This window comes from Microcaecilia unicolor, chromosome 7, assembly GCF_901765095.1.
Source record: "Microcaecilia unicolor chromosome 7, aMicUni1.1, whole genome shotgun sequence".
Taxonomy (NCBI): Eukaryota; Metazoa; Chordata; class Amphibia; order Gymnophiona; family Siphonopidae; genus Microcaecilia; species Microcaecilia unicolor.
In genome coordinates this window covers 4,475,340-4,499,839 of record NC_044037.1, presented here as the reverse complement: position 1 = coordinate 4,499,839, position 24,500 = coordinate 4,475,340, and the positions used below count along the sequence as shown (strand labels likewise).

At 42.7% G+C, this 24,500-nt stretch overlaps 1 protein-coding gene across 1 annotated transcript in view; it reads left to right on the top strand.

Annotated features, from left to right (window-relative positions):
- The window catches only part of FAM155B (family with sequence similarity 155 member B), a 432,929-nt gene that overhangs the window by 350,403 nt on the left and 58,026 nt on the right, over positions 1-24,500 (top strand). Inside the window, 2 exon segments of the mRNA XM_030209495.1 lie at positions 7,662-7,787; positions 7,790-7,835. Coding sequence (XP_030065355.1) covers positions 7,662-7,787; positions 7,790-7,835 — 172 coding nt within the window.

Here is a 24,500-nt window from a genome sequence, read left to right as displayed (position 1 = left end):
GGCGGGGAAACCCGTATTATCAAAACAAGATGAGTGTCCATCTTTTGTTTCGATAATATGGTTGAGGATGCCCAAATCTCAACATTTAGGTCGACCTTAGAGATGGTCGTCCTTAAGAGATGGTCGTTCCCGGTTTTCGGCGATAATGGAAACCGAGGACGCCCATCTCAGAAACAACCAAATGCAAGGCCTTTGGTCAAGGGAGGAGCCAGCATTCGTAGTGCACTGGTCCCCCTGACATGCCAGGACACCAACTGGGCACCCTAGGGAGCACTGTGGTGGACTAACTGATGCACTAAAGTTGTTTTTTCAGGGTGGGAGGGGGTTAGTCATCACTGGGGGAGTCAGGGGAGGTCATCCCCGATTCCCTCCGGTGGTCATCTGGTCAGTTCGCGCACCTTTTTGAGGCTTGGTCGTAACAAAAAAATGGACCAAGTAAAGTCACCCAACTGCTCGTCAGGGACGCCCTTCTTTTTTCAGTTATCACTCCCATCTGTTAGGCACGCCCCAATCCTACCTTTGCTACACCTCTGACACGCCCCTGGAACTTTGGTCGTCCCCGCAACGGGAAGCAGTTGGGGACGCCCAAAATCGGCTTTCGATTATACCGATTTGGGCGACCCCTGAGAGGTCGCCCATCTCCCGATTTGTGTCGAAAGATAGGCACCCTTCTCTTTCGAAAATAAGCCTGAAAGTTATTCAAAGTTGTTAAATCGCGAGAGGATTGTGAAAAATTACAAGAGGACCTTACGAAACTGGGAGACTGGGCGTCTAAATGGCAGGTGACATTTAATGTGAGCAAGTGCAAACTGATGCATGTGGGAAAGAGGAACCCGAATTATAACTACGTAATGCAAGGCTTCACGTTAGGAGTCACAGACCAAGAAAGGGGTCTCGGCGTCAGCGTTGACGATACATTGAAACCTTCTGCTCAGTGTGCTGCGGTGGCTAAGAAAGCAAATAGAATGTTAGGTATTATTAGGAAAGGAATGGAAAACAAAAATGAGGACGTTATAATGCATTTGTATTGGTCCATGGTGTGACCGCAGAATATTGTGTTCAATTCTGGTCACCGAATCTCAAAAAAGATATAGTGGAATTAGAAAAGGTACAGAGAAGGGCAACGAAAATGATAAATGTGATGGGACGACTTCCTTATGAGGAAAGGCTGAAGCATCTAGGGCTCTTCAGCTTGGAAAAAAGACGGCTGAGGGGAGATATGATAGAGGTCTATAAAATAATGAGTGGAGTGGAGTGGAACGGGTAGACATGAATCGTTTGTTTACTCTTTCCAAAAATACTAGGACTAGGGGGAATGCGATGAAGCTACAAAGTAGTAAATTTAAAATGAATCGGAGAAAATGCTCTAAGACATATTTCCTCATTCTATACTATAGGTAGATAGAGACAGAGGCAAACCAAGAAATTGGGCCCAGAGTGACAGAAAAAAATGAACAGCGGACAGCAGAGAGTGCAGTAACACATACAGCTTATGTTTATGATCAAAATTTAATATAATGCCCGGCTTATACAGATCATGGCAGTTCACAGAAATTCCTTTTCTCCAATAAAATTAAATACCTGCCTAAAGTAAAAGCTTTTAAGCGTGGTCTTAAACTTCCTTACATTTAATTCTGCATGTATTTCTTTTGGAATATTGTTCTACAAGGCACTTGCCTAGTCTCCACAGTGGTGGTATAGACCATATTAAACCATGTGCTGTGTCGGGGCCAGAACCTCCCCCCATCAGCTCAAGGGACAATCCAGGGGAGATCCCCACCACCCCGACCCTGTTGCAAGCATGAGCCACTAACATAGCCTTATGTGCTAGGATAATGGCTCCCAAACGCGGTCCTGGAGGAACCCCAGCCAGTCAGGTTTTCAGGATACCCACAATGAATACGTATGAGAGAAATTTGCATGCAGTGGAGGCAGTGTATGCAAATATCTCTCATGAATATTCTTTGTGGATATCCTGAAAACCTGACTGGCTGGGGTGCCTCCAGGACCGGGCTTGGGAACCACTGTGCTAGGGGATACTCCAAGACTAACTTGAAAAACACTATTCTAGAACATTCTTCACTCTAAAAAAGGTTTCCTTCATGCATTCATCAATACATATGTCGCATAAGAACAGTTGCAAACAAGTGAGAGGAAAGTCAGAAATCGGAATCTAGAGCACCAGGAATGAATCATACAGACTGGGTGGGCCTAATGGTTCTTATCTGCTATGTTTCTATTTGAACTGACTTCTCTAATTTCAGCCCAATGAAACTGAACGCCAGCCTTAGTAACTATCATTTCAAATGGAAAAGTAAGTCTGAAGTTACCGTAAAATGGGTCTTCTTCACTTATTGCATTCAGTCTACAGGGCAGCTAACAGTTCAGCCACTGCCACAGCATTACTCCAGCTGTGCTCAGGGACTATAGCTCCTCTCAGAGTCTGCCACAGTCAGTGGTCAATAAAGAATAAGAGCTGGGTCACCTTGCCTCCTAAACCATATTTCATCCTTAATTAAGAAATCACTTTTTAATTATGTCAAATCTGAGTGGTTTATTTTTTGACATTAAATCTTTCCACCTACTATGTAACTCATTCTTTAATAATATCCCAATTAGGTTACTGTAACTTTCTGCTCCATAGATGTCAGATCTGTGAGTTCTTGTACCAAGCAGAGCGCTGCCAAGCCCGGTACTCGGACCAGGTTCTGCTTGGCGCCGTTCCCCAGAGGTTAAGCCCCTAGGTGCGGGCGGCCTGCAGGGCTTATGAGATGGAGCAGGAAGCGGGGTGATGAATGTGATGGCCAGACAGGCAGTAGGCAAGAGAGTGATCCAGGTACAGGCAGAGTTAGTAGGCAGGCAGCAGGTCAAGAGAGTAATCCAGGTACAGGCAGAGTCAGTAGGCAGGCAGCAGACACGAGAGTAATCCAGGTACAGGCAAGGTCAGCAGGCAGGCAGCAGACACAAGAATAATCCAGGTACAGGCAGAGTCAGTAGGTAGGCAGGCAGCAGACACAAAAGTAATCCAGGTACAGGCAGAGTCAGCAACGAAGAACAAAGTAGAGGAGAAGCATACTGCTGAGCAAGTAACACCTACCAAAGTAGAAGCCGAAGCAAGGATTCTAGGGAGAGCTCAGCTGATAAAGTGCTGGCATCTGACATCAGCAGGGAGAAGGGGCACAGCTATAGGACAAAAACATGGGAAGGAGGAACCGGAAGACCAATAGGAGAGAAGCAAGGGAAGCCAGGCAGAGGAAGAGCAGACCCAGGTGGGTAGAATCAAAGCAATCAAGGAGCCTGGAAGCCAGGCAGAGAGAGAGCAGAGCCAGGTGCATGGAAGCAAAGCAATCAAGGAGTCTGCAGCCAGAGAAGAACCACACACACATGGCTCAGGGCTGTGCCAGTCAAGTGTGCGTGTCGACGGGACCCTGCGCAGCCCGAGGACGCCGCTTGCGTTGAGGTAGGGGACATGACAATAGAGTACCACAGTATCAACTTAGGTGGCTTCAAGTCTTTCAAAATACTGCAGTCAAATTAATCCATGGAACTAAGAAATGTGACAGTGTTACTCCTCTGCTAATAGCTAGATATTAGCTATCCATTCACTATCGATTAATTTTCAAAATTGTAGTTTTGGTTCATCAAATTTTCCATTACAGTCCTCTTTTTTTTTTTTACTTTACAGATCCCTCACCCCGTACACACCAACCCATATGCTCCAGGCTTTGCAAAAACGATTACTTGTAATCAGGGGTATACTGATAGTGATGTTGGGCCCCATGTCTATAAAAGTCATGGGCCCCTAACTACCTAACAAAAGTGATTAAACTAGTTAGAGCTTAGGGGAAAATGGGCCCCTTACTATTCCTGGCCCACAGGCACTGCCCTATTGTCCCAATGAGCAGTCCGCCGCTTGTAGTTCCTACTCACTAGCAGGTCTGTTCAAACTTAGCAAGGCATCTACCTTTGCTGTGGTAGCCCCTACATTTTGGGCTGTGGTAAGGTTACCGCAGCAATGGTGTGTGGCAAATCAGCCCTACCACTGGCTACCGCGGCAGCCCGGCGTTAGTTCTGGTATATGCCACGCAACATTTCCGGTGGTCAGAAATATTTTTTTTAGTGCCAGGAACTTACCCGGCGCTAATAGTGTTAATATGGGTTCTAGCTTGAGGCCTATCCACTGGAATGGTGATGGGCCAAGTTACACGGCTTTAACCAGCTGAGAAGCCCTGACTAGGCCTGAAAGCCCACCAATGGCCTTATAGATGAGAACCTGCAAAAGCAGGCCTGCATGATGAGTCTTAACAAAATCTGGTACAACTGTCAAATTGAACATAGCACCTAAGATGTAGAAATAATGGACAAAAATGGATAAAGTTTGGTCTAAAATGGAGTTTGTCTTTGTATAAGATGGCACACAGATCATAAGATGATATAAAAGAGGACGTGAAACTGATATGTGATATTTTGGTAACAAGAAAAACAAGTTGTTGACAATAACGGAAATTGCAAAATAACTTGCAATAGCTAAAACGGAAAGGAGAGGTGGGTACAAATGGGCACCTGCCGGAAAGGAAAGTATGATTCAGAGGTTGTGCAATATTAAGAAAAAAAAAACAGGGTCTTGCCATTGACTTGCATAGAGACCTGCGCCTATAAAACAGATGAGATTTTGGCAGATCGTTGGAACTTTCCCCAACGCATCCTCAAAGGCAGAACTCTGTGCAGTTGAACCTAGAACTTGTCTGATGAATGTACCATATTGAAGACTTAACTTTGGTAAGAATAAACTAAACCTTCTTTCTGAAAACCATCTCTGTCTTCATTTCTACTTTATTTCTCTGTCATTAGTTCTACAAAGTAAGTCTTACACAAGTGACCCTCACTCCCAGAACTAGTTAGGGTAGATTTTTAATAGAATATATGTGGGAACATAAATGGCCAAAGATCTCCTTAGATCCTATTAGACAGAAAGCTGTGGTCATGGGAATTAGTTTTGAACTCCACCTTCTGATGCCCCCACAACAAAGATATCCCTGGGAAGGGATGTCTCTGGAATTCAGGGAGGCATTCCAACAGATAGTAGAAGCCCAAACCCTCTATACACCTCCGTGTGGAAGGACCTCACGGGGGTCTATAGAGGGGCAATAAAACAATAGGTAAGGGCTCCCCCCCCCCAGGAAATGGCAGTGCAGCAAGTGTTTAACTTATCACATGGCCATTTCCTTTTTTAATAGACAAAAGAGACTTTTACACACTGTGGTAAAAGGGGGCCTCTGTGTGTGACAAATCCATGCCCTGACGCCAATGCAAAGTCCCTTTTATGCTGCTTGCTGAAAGAACCCCTTATACCCCTTTTACAAAGCTGCACGGTAATGTCAACACAGCCCGTTCACTTTGAATGGGCTGTATCAGCATTATCGCACCGGCAGACACTAATGCAGCTATGTAAAGGGGGGGGGGGTTAGTTTGTTATTGTTGAATTGTGTTTTATTTTATGAATGTAAGTTGTAACCCGCCTACATGTATTGGATAAGCAGGATATAAATTTGATAAATAAAGAACTCTCTTCCAGTTGATATTCAATCTGAGCTTTCTTTAAAGAAGTTCAAGGCTTATTTCTTTGCTTGAGCCTTCCCGTCAGCAAATTGATATTTAAAGACCTGGATGATGGCTTTGGCCAGAATACATTGTATACCTTTTGACTACACAACCTCCTTCTAAGATGTGTCCTAGAGTAATTTACATCTGCATTCTTCCCATATTATATTTATCAATGTAAGTTAGGGCTTCCTTATGTGTTTCAATCCTTCATTGTCAATTTTATTATTACTGAATTAATTTATCTAAACCACTTAGATATTCTGTTTATTTGCAGTATATTAAAGTTGAAATGTGAAAATATGTGAAGCATTTCAGAAGATCTGGGGCCCCATATTCAAAGAGATTTAAGCAGGTGGGGGATTCTCCTGCCTGCTTAATTTGTGCTCAAGCGGCCATCTGATAATATTCTGCAGCACGTAACCAGGCAGTGTCGCTGAATAGTGGCAGTAACCAGCCATATCAAGTCTAGGCAGGAGGGAAGAACTGGGAGTTAGGGGGGTGTCATCAATATTAAGTACATGGAGACCCACATAAATAACAGTTCTAACTTTGACCAGTTAGCTGTGCGGGAGCCAGCACTGAATATTGGCCACCATTCACATAACTTCCAGGTACCGGACTGAAGTGTTGTGATTACACCTCCCACTTGAACCACCCCTAAAGAGCATTGCCATCCCCCTCCCGCCATTCCAGAACAGCCTCTAGACCTCTAGACCCCCCCCCCCCCCCCACCACCACCACCAGAGCAATCTTTCTCATTCCTGGTGGTCTAGTGGAGAAAGGGCAGGAGCAATGCCCACTTGTTGCTGCCCATCACAGATCCCCCCTCAAAATGGCTGCCATGACCTCTAGCAGCAGTCTCGCAGTGCTTTGGTAGTACCACAAAGCTGCTGCTAGAGGTCGCAGCAGCCATTTTGAAGGAGCAAATGGGCATTGCTCCTGACCTTTCTCTGCTAGGCCACCAGGAATCAGAAGGGTGCATCAGAGTCAGGGAGGTCAGATGTTGTTCAGGAAGGAGGGAGAGAGGGGGATCAGAAGAGGGGAAGTGTCTGAATGTTGGCCGGGACCTGCATAAAAGTCCTGGTGGCGGCTTCCTATCCAGTCAGGTCTAGATATTTAATGCCGGTGCCTGCATATGGCCCAGGACTGAATATGCAGGTCTAACTTAGCCAGCAATGATAAGCATTTTAAAAAACACTCAACCGTCGCCAGCTTATTGAGCAGCATGATGCTGGCACTGTAGGTCAGGAGCATACCAAGCAGAAATATCTGTTGGTATATGTGTGCCAAGGGCCGCTGACCCCTATTATGGGACATTGGTTAATTTTCCTACTTCCAAGTTCTACAGTCAAGCAGCATCATAGTAACCTGATGAAATATTTAATGTGTCATCTATAGAATAGTAACCATAACTGTCATTAGGAGTGGGCGAGAAAGCCACTTTGGTGGGGGTTGGGGGCAGAAAAATGAAGTTCAAATGAAAACTGGCATTGCATTAAAAGGCAACTTTCCTACTACCATATGATTTTGGAGGAAGAGCTCATGATGGGGTGGGGGAGCTGCCTGGGTGTAAAAATACAGAGTTATACAACTCTGAAAATGACAGCAGAAAATGTTAACAGCAAGAGAACAAACAGAACAATAAGACTAGAGTTAATTTCATGGAAAAGGTCAAAATAATGCAAGGACAAAATTAGACAGAATGTACTTCTCTAACTATTTTTTCTTCCAGTTATACACTCCTCCTCCCCTACCCTCAGCTTTTATGCTGCATTAGCCCATGTATAGCATTAAATCTCTGTGTCCCTCATTCACATCACTTGTATTATGTACCCTTATATAAAATAATTAAAATTCTACCATGAATAAATGTAACAAAAGGTTCCAGATGCAAAATCCCCTACCCTCTCCCCACATACAGTTACGTAGGATGGGAAGACTGGATAAAAGGTTTAACCTTCTCCTGACTGTGCTAAGGACATGAGGACAGAAAGAATAAACCTAGTTGTTGCTATATAATGTTATCTCTCTTTTTATTTGTATTTTTTTTACTCTAGGCTGTCTACAAAGCCTGGCTGTGCTCTGAGTATTTTAACGTGACACAAGAACAGTGTCGCCACCGGATTCCGTGCAAGCAATACTGCCTGGAAGTGCAGACCAGGTGTCCTTTCATGTTACCGGACGAACGAGTGACCTTATCTATGGAGGCTTGCCTGGCTTCATCTGTACAGGTAAAATGCTGATGCTGAAAAGCAGGCATCCAAGAGAAAGGAGGAGACTCTTAAAGCATCAAACCATCTTTTGTAAAATCCTTACTATGGAGCCCCCTATTTATAAAAGAAAAAAACCCGGCTAAGCTCCTAAATGTGTGCCCTATTTTCAGCCAAACTTATAAGCATAAGTTTTCAGCTGAAAATTCATCTTAATTTAGGATCTTAAAAGTTATAAATTTAGGCCCTGCCATTCATTTGCCCAGATTTCTGAGCCTAGTGCTGAAAATCAGTGCTAAGCTTCTAACATTTTTCCATGCTCTAAATCTGCCCCTGTTTTCACCTACTTTTTATGCTCTTATATCTAAGAGTTTAGTGAAAATTTGAATATAAAAATTATGGACTCAGCCCTAGTACATTTTCAGAGGTCAACTTATGAGCAGAACACTCACTGGGGCCCCATTTACTAAAATACAGTCAGTAAGCAGTTAATATGTGAATTAGCATGCATAACCAGTGGCAGCCCTACCAAGAGCCAACTGAGGCACGGACTTCAGGTGCCACTCTTCATAGAGCAGCATCTTGCCACCACCACCCCTCTTCCTTCCTTAACCCCCTTCTCCGAGTCTACTTTTCCCATATGCTGCCTTGTTGCCAGCACTGGCTTCTTCTCTGTACTGTGGCCCGCCTCTCCAGCGTAACTTCCTGTTTTCACAGAGGCAGCCAGCAGTAGAGAGAAGCTGATGTCGGCAACAGGGCAGTGTATGGGAATCGCTGCAGACAGCGACTTTTGAAAAACAAAATAAGAAGGTAGACTCGGGGAAGGAGGTCGAAGAAGAAAGATGCCAGACTATGGCGGGAATGAGGGGAAGGGAGTTTAGAGAATGTGAAGGAAGAGATATTGGACTTAGGGGGGGGGAGGGAGGCGAGGGCATCATCTCCATTCTCACCTCAGGCAGCAGATGGCCTTGGGCCACCCCTGGCAATAACTATTACTGCACGTTCACAGTAACGTTGTCATTCTGGCATGACAGTGACAGGCAGATGATCAAAAGCAGGTGCTAGAGGCTACTAGCGCCATACTAGCACCGGCATTTGCTACCACCCCATGATCAGAGCCCTCGAGCGTGTGAAACAACGCGCTCGAGGGCTCTTAGCACAAGTAGCATGCAAATGCATGCTAAACAGGCTCTTAGCGCAAGTAGCCCTGCAAATGCATGCTAATCAGCGCTTAATGCATTCATCCCAAATGATCAGCGTCCAGTGCGCCAAAGATTGGGTCGCTGGCCGCAACAAACCCTATGCCAGCTCAGAGCTGGCGTTAGGGTTTGCAGTTCATTGGGGAGGAACGGTGAGCCCTGGCAGGCCCCCATTCCCCCATACAGCAAACCTGCCAGCGAGGGCAGTTGAGGACGTCCAAAATAGGACATTTCTGTGACGGGGCAGTTGAGGACGTCCAAATTTTGGACATTTCGGCAATGGGCAGTTCAGGACGTCCAAAATTGGATGTTTCTATGAGAGACGTCTTTCTCATAGAAACATCCAATTTTGGACGTCCTCAACTGCCCATTGCAGAAACGACCAAATTTTGGACGTCGTCAACTGCCCCGTCGCTATACCTCTGACACCCCCCTTGAAATTTGGCCGTCCCTGCAACAGAGCAGTTGAGGACATCCATCTTCCAATTTAAACATGGGCGTCCTTCTCTTTTCATTGGTCTCCAGCCCAGACCTGTCAAACAGTGCAGGAGGATTGTGCTGAGCACATGCTCAGGCACAATTCTTCCGCACTTCTACCCCATAATCAGAGATAATTGCGCTGCTTAAATTTGCATGCATTATCTCTGATCATAGGTCTAATAGCGCCCCGCGCTGTTCCAGCATTATTTTAGAGTGCTGTTTGGAACAGCGCAGGGCTTTTGATCATCTGCCTGTGAGTGCTAATCATGTTTAACTGAATGTTGTCTTAAGGGGTGAAACTAGACAGGTCATGGGTACAGAATGGGCAGGACTGCATATTGCAGTTGGCATGTGGTACTTACAACACGCTATCACTTGGACAAGTGGACAAGTTGAATCTTTGATTGCAAAAAATACATCTCTGTAACTGAAGCTCTTGACTAGAATTCATAAACTACAAGATTGCAGAAAGAGGAAGACAGGCAACAATATCTGGAAAAAAACAAGTAAGCCAGGAAGCAAAGATGCAAATGGAAATTAAAAATAGCCTATATGGTAAAATGTGGGGGACAAGGCATTTTTTAGATATGCTAGTGATATGAGAAAGTGCAAAAGTGGTATTGTGAGACTCAAGAGTGAATAGGAGGAAACTGACAGGGATAATGTAGACTTGCTTAATAAATATTTCTGCTCTGTTTTCACAAATGAAGGACTGGTAAAGACCTACAAAAGACAAAAACAAATGGGAAGTGACGTTGGAAGCAGTATTAAAGTAAAAAGACAAATTAAAAAAAAACTTTTTATTAGTAAGCTAAGTTTATTCTGTTTTAACGTCTGTTGGCTAAGTATTTTAATGCAATGTATATCCTTCTTAGGAGGATGAAGTTGGGAAATTTTAGATTGGGGAACTAATTGGTTGGCCCATACCAGTAAATGTTGAATCATTTAGATGACCATTACGACAGCCTTTTCATAGATCTTCTTCTGTTATTTAATATCTTGTGCTAACTTAATGCCCACTATGATTCCTATGCTGCCTATCACCGATGTCATATTTTATCCGCTGGTAGAACAAGAGAGCTAATTTTATTCAGGCCTTCCTCTTATACACCAATTCCATGTGCATATATCAACATAAGATCAGTCTGTAACAAGGCGGACTCAGTTAGAGAATGGGTTGAAAGTGAACAATTGAGTTTTATGTTCATAACTGAATCTTGGCTAACTTTATTGGATGATCCTATAATTAGAACTCTGTCTCGATTAGGAAAACAAGGATGAGGCTTAGGCATCCTCTATAAACAATTTTTTCAAGTAAACGTATTAAATTCCTTTTCAACTTCAGCCTTAGAAATTTTAGCTTGGTGAGATTCAGATGCCTCTTGTGAAGCTACAATTGTTTACATTTTAATTTCACTGTCCTCCAGGAAGGATGTAGCGAGGCTAAAGATGATTTTTATGAATGTTTAATTACTGTATGCTTAAAACAGAAACATGTGCTGGTTGTTGGAAATATCGATTTACATCTTGAAAAGTCTCTACATTTAAATGTGATTGACTTAAAGAGCTTTTAGAATCTATAGATTTGCTCTATCCCACTTTCTTTCCAATCACATGGCATCATTTAGATTTAATAACATATTTATCTCTTAATACATTGGAGCCAACGTTTGAAAATGATTGGGGGTGCTGAACACAACCCAATATTCTCCCTCTGCCTGCCATCACCAAACAAGAAATAGATTTCGATTGCATTCAACATTCTGTTTATGCTGTTAGTGACAGCAAAAAAGAAGCACAAATGGGCCTTCAAGACTGGAACAATAGAGAGTCCTTTAATTAGATAGAACCGACACAGCCCGTTTGTTTTTTTTTGGCAAAACTGCACCTGCTTCAAGGGTCAAAAATGAACTCAGCAAAAGCAAAGAGAATGCGACAAAATCCTTCAACAGCACTGCTAGGCAGATTGAAACAAACTTTAAAACACCAAAATGCCTTTATACTAAGTGTCCGCTCCAATGCGGGAAATTAATCCAAATGTAATGGTCAGCAGCAAGACAAACAAAACGCGTTCATGAGCAATTGTGATTTCCATTATTGGAGGATTTTTTTTTTTTCGCATTTTCATTGCTTTTCAGTGCTAAGCTCCTAATTTCTTTTCCCTGTTCAGTAGAGGAGTGTGGTAGCCGTGTTAGTCCACTCTTAAGGTTATCAATAGAAATCAACAAAATAAAACATGGAAAAGAAAATAAGATGATACCTTTTTATTGGACATAACTTAATACATTTCTTGATTAGCTTTCGAAGGTTGCCCTTCTTCCTCAGATCGGAAATAAGCAAATGTGCTAGCTGACAGTGTATATAAGTGAAAACATTCAAGCATTACTATGACAGTAAATAGATACTATTGGAGATTCTACATGGAATGTTGCTACTATTGGAGATTCTACATGGAATGTTGCTATTCCACTAGCAACATTCCATGTAGAAGGCTGCGCAGGCTTCTGTTCTGTGAGTCTGACGTCCTGCACGTACGTGCAGGACGTCAGACTCACAGAAGCAGAAGCCTGCGCGGCCACATTGCTGATCTACAAGGGCCGACTTCTACATGGAATGTTGCTAGTGGAATAGCACATTCCATGTAGAATCTATAGAAATCAAACAAAATAAAACATGGAAAAGAAAATAAGATGATACCTTTTTTATTGGACATAACTTAATACATTTCTTGAGTAGCTTTCGAAGGTTGCCCTTCTTCCTCAGATCGGAAATAAGCAAATGTGCTAGCTTACAGTGTATATAAGTGAAAACATTCAAGCATTACTATGACAGTAAAATAGATACCATTGGAGATTCTACATGGAATGTTGCTACTATTGGAGATTCTACATGGAATGTTGCTATTCCACTAGCAACATTCCATGTAGAAGGCTGCGCAGGCTTCTGTTTCTGTGAGTCTGACGTCCTGCACGTACGTGCAGGGACGTCAGACTCACAGAAGCAGAAGCCTGCGCGGCCACATTGCTGATCTACAAGGGCCGACTTCTACATGGAATGTTGCTAGTGGAATAGCAACATTCCATGTAGAATCTATAGAAATCAAACAAAATAAAACATGGAAAAGAAAATAAGATGATACCTTTTTTATTGGACATAACTTAATACATTTCTTGATTAGCTTTCGAAGGTTGCCTTCTTCCTCAGATCGGAAATTCCCTGTTCTAAATCCACCCTTGTTGCCACTAACTTTTTAAGCTCCTAAATTTGGGTATTGGGCACTTTGTATTAGGTATCCTTCTTGTCTAGGCATTATATATTTTAAAATTATTTATACACTTCCAAAGAAAAGGAAACAAACTTTTCAGCTAATCTCCTTAATAGGTCACAAAATCAGAGGAGATCCAACGATATTAACTCATTTTGCATCTGCAGCAACAACCTGAGCAGCAGATAGCTTGCTTGAGCAGTCACTTTTTATTACACATCAAAATAGAGTACATTCACAAAGATATATTTGGCGTCCTAGAAATTGATTATACATTTACAATATTGATAGAATGATGATTGGCCCACTTTAGTTCCTCTTTCTTCTACCTTTTTCTCTAGGGTCTCTTGCCTATTTATCATTTTTTTCCTCTTATCATACATACATAAGTACCTAAGTATTGCCACACTGGGACAGACCAAAGGTCCATCAAGCCTAGCATCCTGTTTCCAACAGTGGCCAATCTAGGTCACAAGTACCTGCAGAAACCCAAACAGTAGCAACATTCCATGTAGAACCCCAAAGATTAGGAAGATTCTAGAATTCTAAAGAGTAACAAGATTCCATGCAGAATTTCAAAGTGTAGCAACATTCCATGTAGAACCCAAAAGAGCAGCAAGATTCTAGAATTCTAAAGAATAACAAGATTCCATGCAGAATTTCAAAGTGTAGCAACATTCCATTTAGAACCCCAAAGAGTAACAATATTTCATTCAGAATCCCAAGTACATAAGTGTTGCCATACTGGGACAGACCAAAGGTCCATCAAGCCTAGCATCCTGTTTCCAACAGTGGCCATCTAGGTCACAAGTACCTGGCAGAAACCCAAACAGTAGCAACATTCCATGTAGAACCCCAAAGATTAGGAAAGATTCTAGAATTCTAAAGAGTAACAAGATTCCATGCAGAATTTCAAAGTGTAGCAACATTCCATGTAGAACCCAAAAGAGCAGCAAGATTCTAGAATTCTAAAGAATAACAAGATTCCATGCAGAATTTCAAAGTGTAGCAACATTCCATTTAGAACCCCAAAGAGTAACAATATTTCATTCAGAATCCCAAGTACATAAGTGTTGCCATACTGGGACAGACCAAAGGTCCATCAAGCCTAGCATCCTGTTTCCAACAGTGGCCAATCTAGGTCACAAGTACCTGGCAGAAACCCAAACAGTAGCAACATTCCATGTAGAACCCCAAAGATTAGGAAGATTCTAGAATTCTAAAGAGTAACAAGATTCCATGCAGAATTTCAAAGTGTAGCAACATTCCATGTAGAACCCAAAAGAGCAGCAAGATTCTAGAATTCTAAAGAATAACAAGATTCCATGCAGAATTTCAAAGTGTAGCAACATTCCATTTAGAACCCCAAAGAGTAACAATATTTCATTCAGAATCCCAAGTACATAAGTGTTGCCATACTGGGACAGACCAAAGGTCCATCAAGCCTAGCATCCTGTTTCCAACAGTGGCCAACCCAGGTCACAGATACCTGGCAAGATCCCAAAACAGTAGATTTTAAGCGGATTATCCTAGAAATATCCTAGAAAATCTGCAGTAGGGTAGGCACCACTGATGGTGTGGATAAAATGAAAGGGAATGGGACTTATATACTGCCTTTCTGTGGTTTTTGCAACTACATTCAAAGCGGTTTACATATTATATACAGGTACTTATTTGTACCTGGGGCAATGGAGGGTTAAGTGACTTCCCTTTATTTGTACCTGGGGCAATGGAGGGTTAAGTGACATGCCCAGAGTCACAAGGAGCTGCAGGGGAAACTGAACCCAGTTCCCCAGGATCAGAGTCCACTGCACTAACCAGTAGGCTACTCTCTTACTCAGAGGGACCTAACAAAGCTGAAGAATTTGGCAGCTAAGATTTCAGGCTAAAAAATGCAGAGACATGCAATTGAGCTACAAAAACGTGAGGGAGCAGTACAGTTTAGGTAGGGAAATACTTCTGTGCATGACAGAGGAACAGGACTTGGGTGTGATCATATGTGATGATCTTAAGGTGGCCAAAAAGGTAGAAACGGTGATGACAAAAGCCAGAAGGATGCTTGGGTGCATAGGGAGCAGAATGGCCAGCAGGAAAAAGGAAGTGATACTGTCTCTGTATAAGTCTCTGATGAGACTTTATTTAGATTACTGTGTACAGATTTGGAGACCGCACCTTCAAAAAGATGTAAACAGGATAGTCCAGAGGGCATCTGTTAAGATGTCAGTGGTCTTTGTCATAAAGCATGTGGTACTACTTATATAAAGTACTCCTTACACCTTTAATATCTTAAACTTGTTTTTAATTTTATTACTTGTGCCTAATACCTCTACCCTCAAAACTCACATTCTCACATTGCATTCAACATATCTCACAGTGTCATTACATGTTCCCTTGTTAATTAATTAACCATTTAAGTTCTATATTCACTTTTCAATACAATACATTTACTATACAGCAGTTTCTCTGCCTTATTTCAGAACATTTTCAAATCAACGTCTTCCGATGTACTTCTGATATTCTTCTTAAATCCCAGTTCAAATGTCTATCAATGTTTATACTGATTTACTCCATTCATTTCCTTAAATGCAAAGCCCAAGTGTCTTTGTATTTCCAAATGGCTATGCTGGAACGCAATTAAACCTGTGATCCATGAGGAACCCCGCTGGGTGAGAAAGGCTAGTGAGGGACGCTAATCACCAACATTCACTCCTCATTGAGAAGACCTTTTCAAAGTCTTAAAGCCAGCTGATAGTCTCCTTTTCTCTATGCGAGACCCGCATTTCGGAAAATGTTCTGAAATAAGGCAGAGAAAACTGCTGTATAGTAAATGTATTGTATTGAAAAGTGAATATAGAACTTAAATGGTTAATTAATTAACAAGGGAACATGTAAAGACACTGTGAGATATGTTGAATGCAATGTGAGAATGTGAGTTTTGAGGGTAGAGGTATTAGGCACAAGTAATAAAATAAAAAACAAGTTTAAGATATTAAAGGTGTAAAGGAGTACTTATATAAGTAGTTCTAGAGTGTGTACTCTGGTAATAAACTAGGAACCTCAGGCAGTATAGAATAAAGCATATGGTGACAGACTTAAAGACCTCAATATGTATACTTTGGAAGAAAAGCAGGTGAGGGACGATATGATATAGACATTTAAATAACTCCATGGTATAAATGCACAGGAGGTGAGTCTCTTTCAATTGAAAGGAAGCTCTGAAATGAGAGGGCATAGGATGAAGGTGAAAGGGGATAGACGTCAGGAGTAACTTAAGGTAAACGTTCTTCATGGAAAGGGTGGTGAATACATGGAACGGCATCCCAATAGTGGTAAGAGAGACAAAGACTGTATATGAATTCAAGAAAGCTTGGGACAAGTATATAGGATCTATAAGAAAATGATACGGAGGGCAGATGGTATGAATGGATAGACGGGAAGGCCATGTAGTCTTTATCTGCCTTTATTTTCTAGTTTTCTGTGTCCCTCATAGCCGTTTTGCCAAGACCAATACATCATTGAATTTCTTGATGGTTGTTTTATTTTTATTTATTCAAGCAGGCTGAAGTGGTCTGCTATTTCTATTTCCCCTCCCCCAACTCCCCCTTCATTATCTCTTCAGACCCTTGCTGAATTCTTTCAACGACAAGGTTCAAAAGATAAACCTTGAATTCTCTACCTCGCCACCTCTCCCCCCACTAGTCCGTTCCCCTCTCTCTCCTTCCCCTCATTCCTTTTCATCCTTTCCTGAAATTACTATAGAGGAAACTACACTTCTCTTTTCTTCCTCAAAATGTACCACCTGTTCCTCTGATCCCATTCCCACCCACCTTCTTAATGCCACCTCACCTGCTCTTATTCCTTTATCTGTCACATTCTCAACCTCTCACTTTCCACTACAACTGTCCCTACTGCCTTTAAACATGCTGTGGTCACACCTCTCCTTAAGAAGCCTTCACTCGACCCTACTTGTCCCTCTAATTACCGCCCCATCTCCCTCCTCCCTTTTCTATCCAAATTACTTGAGCGTGCTGTTCACCGCCGCTGCCTTGATTTTCTCTCCTCACATGCTGTTCTTGACCCACTACAATCTGGTTTTCGCCCTCTCCACTCAACCGAAACTGCTCTTACTAAAGTCTCCAATGACCTATTATTGGCTAAATCCAGAGGTCTCTATTCCATCCTCATTCTTCTTGATCTTTCCGCTGCTTTTGACACTGTCGATCACAGCATACTCCTCGATATCCTGTCCTCACTTGGATTCCAGGGCTCTGTCCTTTCCTGGTTCTTTTCCTACCTCTCCCTCCGCACCTTCAGTGTTCACTCTGGTGGATCTTCTTCTACTTCTATCCCTCTGCCTGTCGGCGTACCTCAGGGTTCTGTTCTTGGTCCCCTCCTCTTTTCTATCTACACTTCTTCCCTTGGTTCATTAATCTCATCCCATGGCTTTTCCTACCATCTCTATGCTGATGACTCCCAAATCTACCTTTCTACCCCTGATATCTCACCTTGCATCCAAACCAAAGTTTCAGCATGCTTGTCTGACATTGCTGTCTGGATGTCTCAACGCCACCTGAAATTAAAAATGACCAAAACCGAGCTTCTCATTTTTCCCCCCAAACCCACCTCCCCACTCCCCCCCCCCCCCCCCCCCCATTTTCTATTTCTGTTGATGGCTCTCTCATTCTCCTGTCTCCTCGGCTCGAAACCTTGGGGTCATCTTTGACTCTTCTCTCTCCTTCTCTGCTCACATCCAGCAGATCGCCAAGACCTGTCATTTCTTTCTTACAACATCCGTAAAATCCGCCCCTTTCTTTCCGAGCACTCTACCAAAAGCCTCATCCACACCCTTGTCACCTCTCGTTTAGACTACTGCAATCTGCTTTTTGCTGGCCTCCCCCCTTTCCAGTCGGTTCAAAACTCTGCTGCCCGTCTCGTCTTCCGCCAGGGTCGCTTTACTCATACTACCCCTCTCCTCAAGTCGCTTCACTGGCTCCCTATCCGTTTTCGCATCCTGTTCAAACTTCTTCTACTAACCTATAAATGTACTCACTCTGCTGCTCCCCAGTATCTCTCCACACTCGTCATTCCCTACATCCCTTCCCGTGCACTCCGCTCCATGGATAAATCCTTCTTATCTGTTCCCTTCTCCATTACTGCCAACTCCAGACTTCGCGCCTTCTGTCTCACTGCACCCTACGCCTGGAATAAACTTCCTGAGCCCCTACGTCTTGCCCCTTCCTTGGCCACCTTTAAATCTAGATTGAAAGCCCACCTCTTTAACATTGCTTTTGACTCGTAACCACTTGTAACCACTCGCCTCCACCTACCCCCCTCTCCTCCTTCCTGTACACATTAATTGATTTGATTACTTTATTTTTTGTCTATTAGATTGTAAGCTCTTTGAGCAGGGACTGTCTTTCTTCTATGTTTGTGCAGCGCTGCGTACGTCTTGTAGCGCTATAGAAATGCTAAATAGTAGTAGTAGTAGTCCATAAGAATCATACATGAACATGGGCAATGTTTTGGTGGAAGCCTGCTACAGGGGTCTTCAAACTGAGCAGCAAAACATATGTAAACAATAAAAACAATGTGAAAATATGTATAGAAATGGTAATAAAATAAAGAGTTGAAACCTCATAAAACTGATAAACCAGGAAATAATACAAATTTAGATAAGGAGATAAAATTGTATACCTAGATTAATAATAGTAACATAGTAACATAGTAGATGATGGCAGAAAAAGATCTGCATGGTCCATCCAGTCTGCCCAAGACAAACTCATATGTGTATACCTTACCTTGAATTTGTACCTGTCCTTTTCAGGGCACAGTCTGCCCAGCAGTATTTCCCGCCTCCCAACCACCAGTCCTGCCTCCCATCATCGGCTCTGGCACAGACCGTATAAGTCTGCCCTCCCCTATCCTAGCCTCCCAACCACCAACCCCTCTTCCCCCCACCTGCTCCGCCACCCAATTTCAGCTAAGCTTCTGAGGATCCATTCCTTATGCACAGGATTCCTTTATGCATATCCCACGCATGTTTGAACTCCGTTACCGTTTTCATCTCCACCACCTCCCGCGGGAGGGCATTCCAAGTGTCCACCACCCTCTCCGTGAAAAAATACTTCCTGACATCTTTCCTGAGTCTGCCCCCCTTCAATCTCATTTCATGTCTCTCTCGTTCTACCGCCTTCCCATCTCCAGAAAAGATTCATTTGCGGATTAATACCTTTCAAATATTTGAACGTCTGTATCATATCACCCCTGTTCCTCCTTTCCTCCAGGGTATACATGTTCAGGTCAGCAAGTCTCTCTTCATACGTCTTGGAACGCAAATCCCATACCATCCTCGTAGCTTTTCTTTGCACCGCTTCCATTTTTTTAACATCCTTCGCAAGATACAGCCTCCAAAACTGAACACAATACTCCAGGTGGGGCCTCACCAACGTCTTATACAGGGGCATTAAACCCTCCTTTCTTCTGCTGGTCACTCCTCTCTCTATACAGCCTAGCAATCTTCTCGCTACGGCCACCGCCTTGTCGCACTGTTTCGTCGCCTTCAGGTCCTCAGATACTATCACCCCAAGATCCCTCTCCCCGTCCGTGCCTATCAGACTCTCCCCGCCTAACACATACGTCTCCCTTGGATTTCTACTCCCTAAGTGCATCACTTTGCATTTCTTCGCATTGAATTTTAATTGCCATACGTTAGACCATTCTTCTAGCTTCTTCAGATCTTTTTTCATGTTTTCCACTCCCTCGGGGTGTCCACTCTGTTGGAAATCTTGGTGTCATCCGCAAAAAGGCAAACTTTACCTTGTAACCCTTCGGCAATGTCACTCACAAATATATTGAACAGAATCAGCCCCAGCACTGATCCCTGAGGCACTCCACTACTCACCTTTCCCTCCTCCGAGCGAACTCCATTCACCACCACCCTCTGGCGTCTGCCCGTCAACCAGTTCCTAATCCAGTTTACCACTTCGGGTCCTATCTTCAGCCCGTCTAGTTTATTTAAGAGCCTCCTGTGGGGAACCGTGTCAAAAGCCTTGCTGAAATCTAAGTAGATTACATCCATAGCACGTCCTTGATTTAATTCTCCTGTCACCCAGTCAAAGAATTCAATGAGATTCGTTTGGCACAATTTCCCTTTGGTGAAACCATGTTGTCTCGGATCTTGCAACTTATTGGCTTCCAGGAAATTCACTATCCTTTCCTTCAGCATCGCTTCCATTACGTTTGGCAAAATAAAAATTGGCGCATGTCCATTTTGGGCCTGAAACCTTACTGCCACCCACTGATTTAGCGGTAAGGTCTCACGCACTAACCAGGCGGTAATTGCCACACGGTAGAAAATAAAAAATATTTTTGGATGCACGTATCGGACGCATATAAATGGAATTACCGCCCGGGCTCGCGGTAGCCGGGCGGGTAGTTCCAAATTGACACGCATTGGACGCATGTAGGCACCTACGTGCCTTATTAAAAGACCCCAATATGACTCAGTCTGTTTAATCTCAGGGGCCCTTTACTAAGACATGTAGGCACTAACGCCCGGCTAGTGCATGGCCCGGGCAGTAATTTCATTTTTTTAATGCACATCCACTTAGTGCACCAGAAAGTTTCCGGTGTGTGGCGGTAATCAGCATTGTATGACCGTAGACCATTACTGCTCGATTAACGCATGAGACTTTACTGCTAGGTCAATGGGTGGCAGTAAGATTTCAGGGCCAAAATGGACGCCTGCCAATTTTTATTTTCCTGCACGTCCATTTTTGACCCCCCCCCCCCCCCCCCAAGGCTGAAAAATGCAAGTGTGCTGAAAAATGGACCTGCTCGCATCCAATAAACGCGTCTACACCAGCACAGGCCACTTTTCGGTGCACCTTAATAAAAGGATCCCTCAATTTTATTCAACATGGATCCTTGGGCATCTTTAGCATTCTAATTGGAGAGTCATGGGATAGGAGGTAGTGTTCTATTGTGGATTAAGAACTGGTTAAAGGATAGAAAATAGAGAGTAGGGTTAAATAGTCAGTATTCTCAATGGAAAAGAGTAGATAGTGGGGTTCCGCAGGGGTCTGTGCTGGGACTGCTGCTTTTTAACATATTTATAAATTATGTAGATATGGAAATAAATAGTGAGGTGATAAAATTTGCTGATGACACAAAGTTTTCAAAGTTGTTAAATCGTAAGAGGATTGTAAAAAATTACAAGAGGACCTTACAAGACTGGGAGACTGGACATCCAGATGGCAGATGACATTTAATGTCAGCAAGTGCAGAATGATGCGTGTGGGAAAGAGAAACCTGAACTATAGTTACGTGATGCAAGGTTCCACATTAGGAGTCACCGACCAGGAAAGGGATCTAGGTGTCATCGTTGACGATACGCTGAAACCCTGTGCTCAGTGTGCAGTGGCGGTGAAGAAAGCAAATAGAATGTTAGGTATTAATAGGAAAGGAATGGAAAACAAAAATGAGGATGTTATAATGCCTTACTATCACTCCATGGTGCGACCGCACCTTGAATACCGTGTGCAATTTTGGTCACTGCATCTCAAAAAAAATATATAGTGGAATTAGAAAAGGTATAGAGAAGGGCGACGAAAATGATGAAGGGGATGGGACGACTTCCCTATGAAGAAAGGCTGAAGTGGCTAGGGCTCTTCAGCTTGGATAAAAGATGACTGAGGGGAGATATGATAGAGGTATATAAAATACTGAGTGGAGTGAAATGGTTAGACATGAATCCATTGTTTACTCGTTACAGAAATACTAGGACTACTGGGCACGCAATGAAGCTACAAAGTAGTAAATTTAAAACAAATGAAGAAAATATTTCTTCACTCAGCGTATAAATAAACTGTGAAATTCGTTGCCAGAGAATGTGGTAAAAGCAGTTAGCTTAGCAGGGTTTTTAAAAAGGTTTGGATATCTTCCTAAAAGAAAAGTCCATGAGCCATTATTAAGATGAACTTGGGAAAATCCACTACTTATTTATAGGATAATCAGCTTAAAATCTACTATTTTGGGATCTTGCCAGGTACTTGTGACCTGGATTGGCCACTGTTGGAAACAGGATACTGGGCTTCATGGACCTCCGGTCTGTCCCAGTATGGTAGTGCTTATGTTACATAAGTAATGCCACACTGGGAAAAGACCAAGGGTCCATCGAGCCCAGCATCCTGTCCAGGGCACCTGGCAAGCTTCTCAAAGAAATCCTTTGGGATTTCTGTGTCTTATGTTCAATTTGAGTTTGAAATTTCTCTTTAACTCATATCTTTAAGAAAGCCAATATTGTTCTTCTGTTTATATTTTCTGATTGTGTTTCCTTTCATGAATTGTTGTAGTACTTTCTTTGGCTCATCTTGTAGCACACTGGAAATTCCAGCTAAGTTTTGCAACTACCTCTCTTTCTCCTTTGACTTCAGCTTCTGTACGTTTCTGAGCAATTTTTAGAATTTCTTCAATCATCCATTTTGGCCATTTCTGCTTTTTACCTATTGCAGGAACTTTTCATTTTGTTGCAGTACAGCTTTCTTGATGTCTTCCCATAACTCTTCTGGTACTATGTTGTTAGTATCCAATGTGGCAAATCAATTTCACAGATGGTCTTTAAATTCTGATGGTATACTTTTCAAATAAATACTTTGCAATGTTTATCACAGATTTTCTCTTTTTCAGCTTTAGCATGTTTTCATGATGATCTATACCACAATCACTTTCAGATTTTGTCTTGGTTGATGTTATTGAGCTTTTCCATCACTAACCTCCAAGTTGTAGTTAGTCTGATTTTTGTACACGCCTTGGGCTAAATCTGTGTACAAACACTGTTTATGATGCTGGAAGATGTTTGAAATGAACAGATTGTTGGTCTTTCATAATTCTTTCCAATGTTCTCCAGTATCATTCCTGTTGTTGACAGGGCTGGTCTAAGGCAGGGGCGATAGGGGCAGCCACACTTCTTCTCCTTCCACTTATCCAAAGCTTAAAGCAGCAGCAGCACTGGTGAAGGTAACAACAGTCAGCACAGAGCCCTTTGCATCAATATGCATTCATAGACCCCAGTACTCTGCATGGGTTTCCAGTCTAACAAGAACCCATACAAGAGGAGAGGGAGGGATTGTGAATGTTAGTTACCTCACAAGCTCCATGTTAACCTGCTACTGTTGGACAGAGATCACAATGGAGGGCCACAGGGAGAGGAGCCCATCCACTGATGATGTGTTTCCATTTGGAGAACTGACCCACAATTTGTGAACATAGAAAAATGAATGCAGATAAAGACCATAAAGCCTATCCAGTCTATGCCATCTACTATCCCTTAGAGATCCTATATACTTGTCCCATTGCTGTAGGGTTGAATTGCATATCCTGTACCATTTTAGTAGGTCTTTATTGCTCTCAGTGCTCTTACAAAGATATAGCCTCCAGAACTGAACACAGTACTCATGATCAGGTGGAATCTCTCAAGTGTCTTGCACAAGAACAACATTACCTTCTTTTCCCACTACCATCCCTGCTTATACACCCAAGTATACTGTTAATTTTCTCTGTTCATTTTATTGTTCAGATTAGCAAACTTCAAGTAATTTGGAAATTGCCTCTCTCTTTCCTGTCTAGCAGCTTCCAGTTATTGTGCTTGCAACTAATAAGTTTTTAATGGATTTCTGTGTCTTTGTGGCATAAGTTTACACTTCTTTGTTCTGAATTCATCTTCATTTAATTTAACCTAATTACAGAATTTATTAGGGGGAGATCCAAGATGGTGGTACATGAGTAACCACAGATCTTCAGGCTCCATATAAGAGGCTTCTTTATTTGTTGCATTTCTTTTAATTCAGTATGGGGAACGTTAGAACTTATCCTGCTGATCCTCCCCCCACTGGGCAGAAGCTAATTACTAATTTTTTTTTAGCACTGACTTCATTATGCAAGAGGTCTGATTATTTCTACTATCTCAGATGCGTCAGCAAGGGTATGACCTTTCTCTCCATCACTACCTGGCCTCAGGTGCTGTCCCCTGTGGTCCTTTTAACTTGCTCTCTGGCCTTGTGAGTGTTCTTCTTAATCACTCTGTCTCCACAAGCACAGACATTCTCAATCTTGTCTCAGAAGCTCTGCTCCCCTGGAATGAATGTGCTTTTTACCTCTCTCAATATTGCACAAACCCATCTCTGAATTGCCTTCATCTACCTGACAACTTTCCCACTTCTGCCATAAAGCTTCTCTCTCTTTAAATTTCCACTTCCACCCACTGTTACAACTTTCAGAAATAAGAAGCCTGGGGCAATAACTTCTGAGAATCTATGAAGTGTGAGTAAATTAGCTACATTTATTCAATAAAAGTAAATTTCAGAAAAGGAAAAGAGACTTCTGGTGTTTGCTGTTGTGCTGAGGTTTATACTCTTTGGTTATTTTAGCACATGTCAGCTTTAAGAGAACATTACGCTTTAAGAGACCAAAATAAGGTCAGGTTGGAAGTTGGAGCAGCACTGGACATTAGTCTGAGCCCTGATCAGCAATTACTGTCCCTTGAGCCAAGATGTCAGAGGAGTGCCTGATAGCCTTGAAGCCACAGGGAGAAGAATAGATTCTTCAAATTGGTAGCTTTATCAAGGGAAGCTGTGGTGAGTATTGAACAAGGAGCCAGTGAAGGAAAAGGAAAATTGCTGAGATGGGGAGAAGCTTTTGCATTAAATAACTCTGAGGGTGGCCCTGTGGGGATTAGTGTCATTA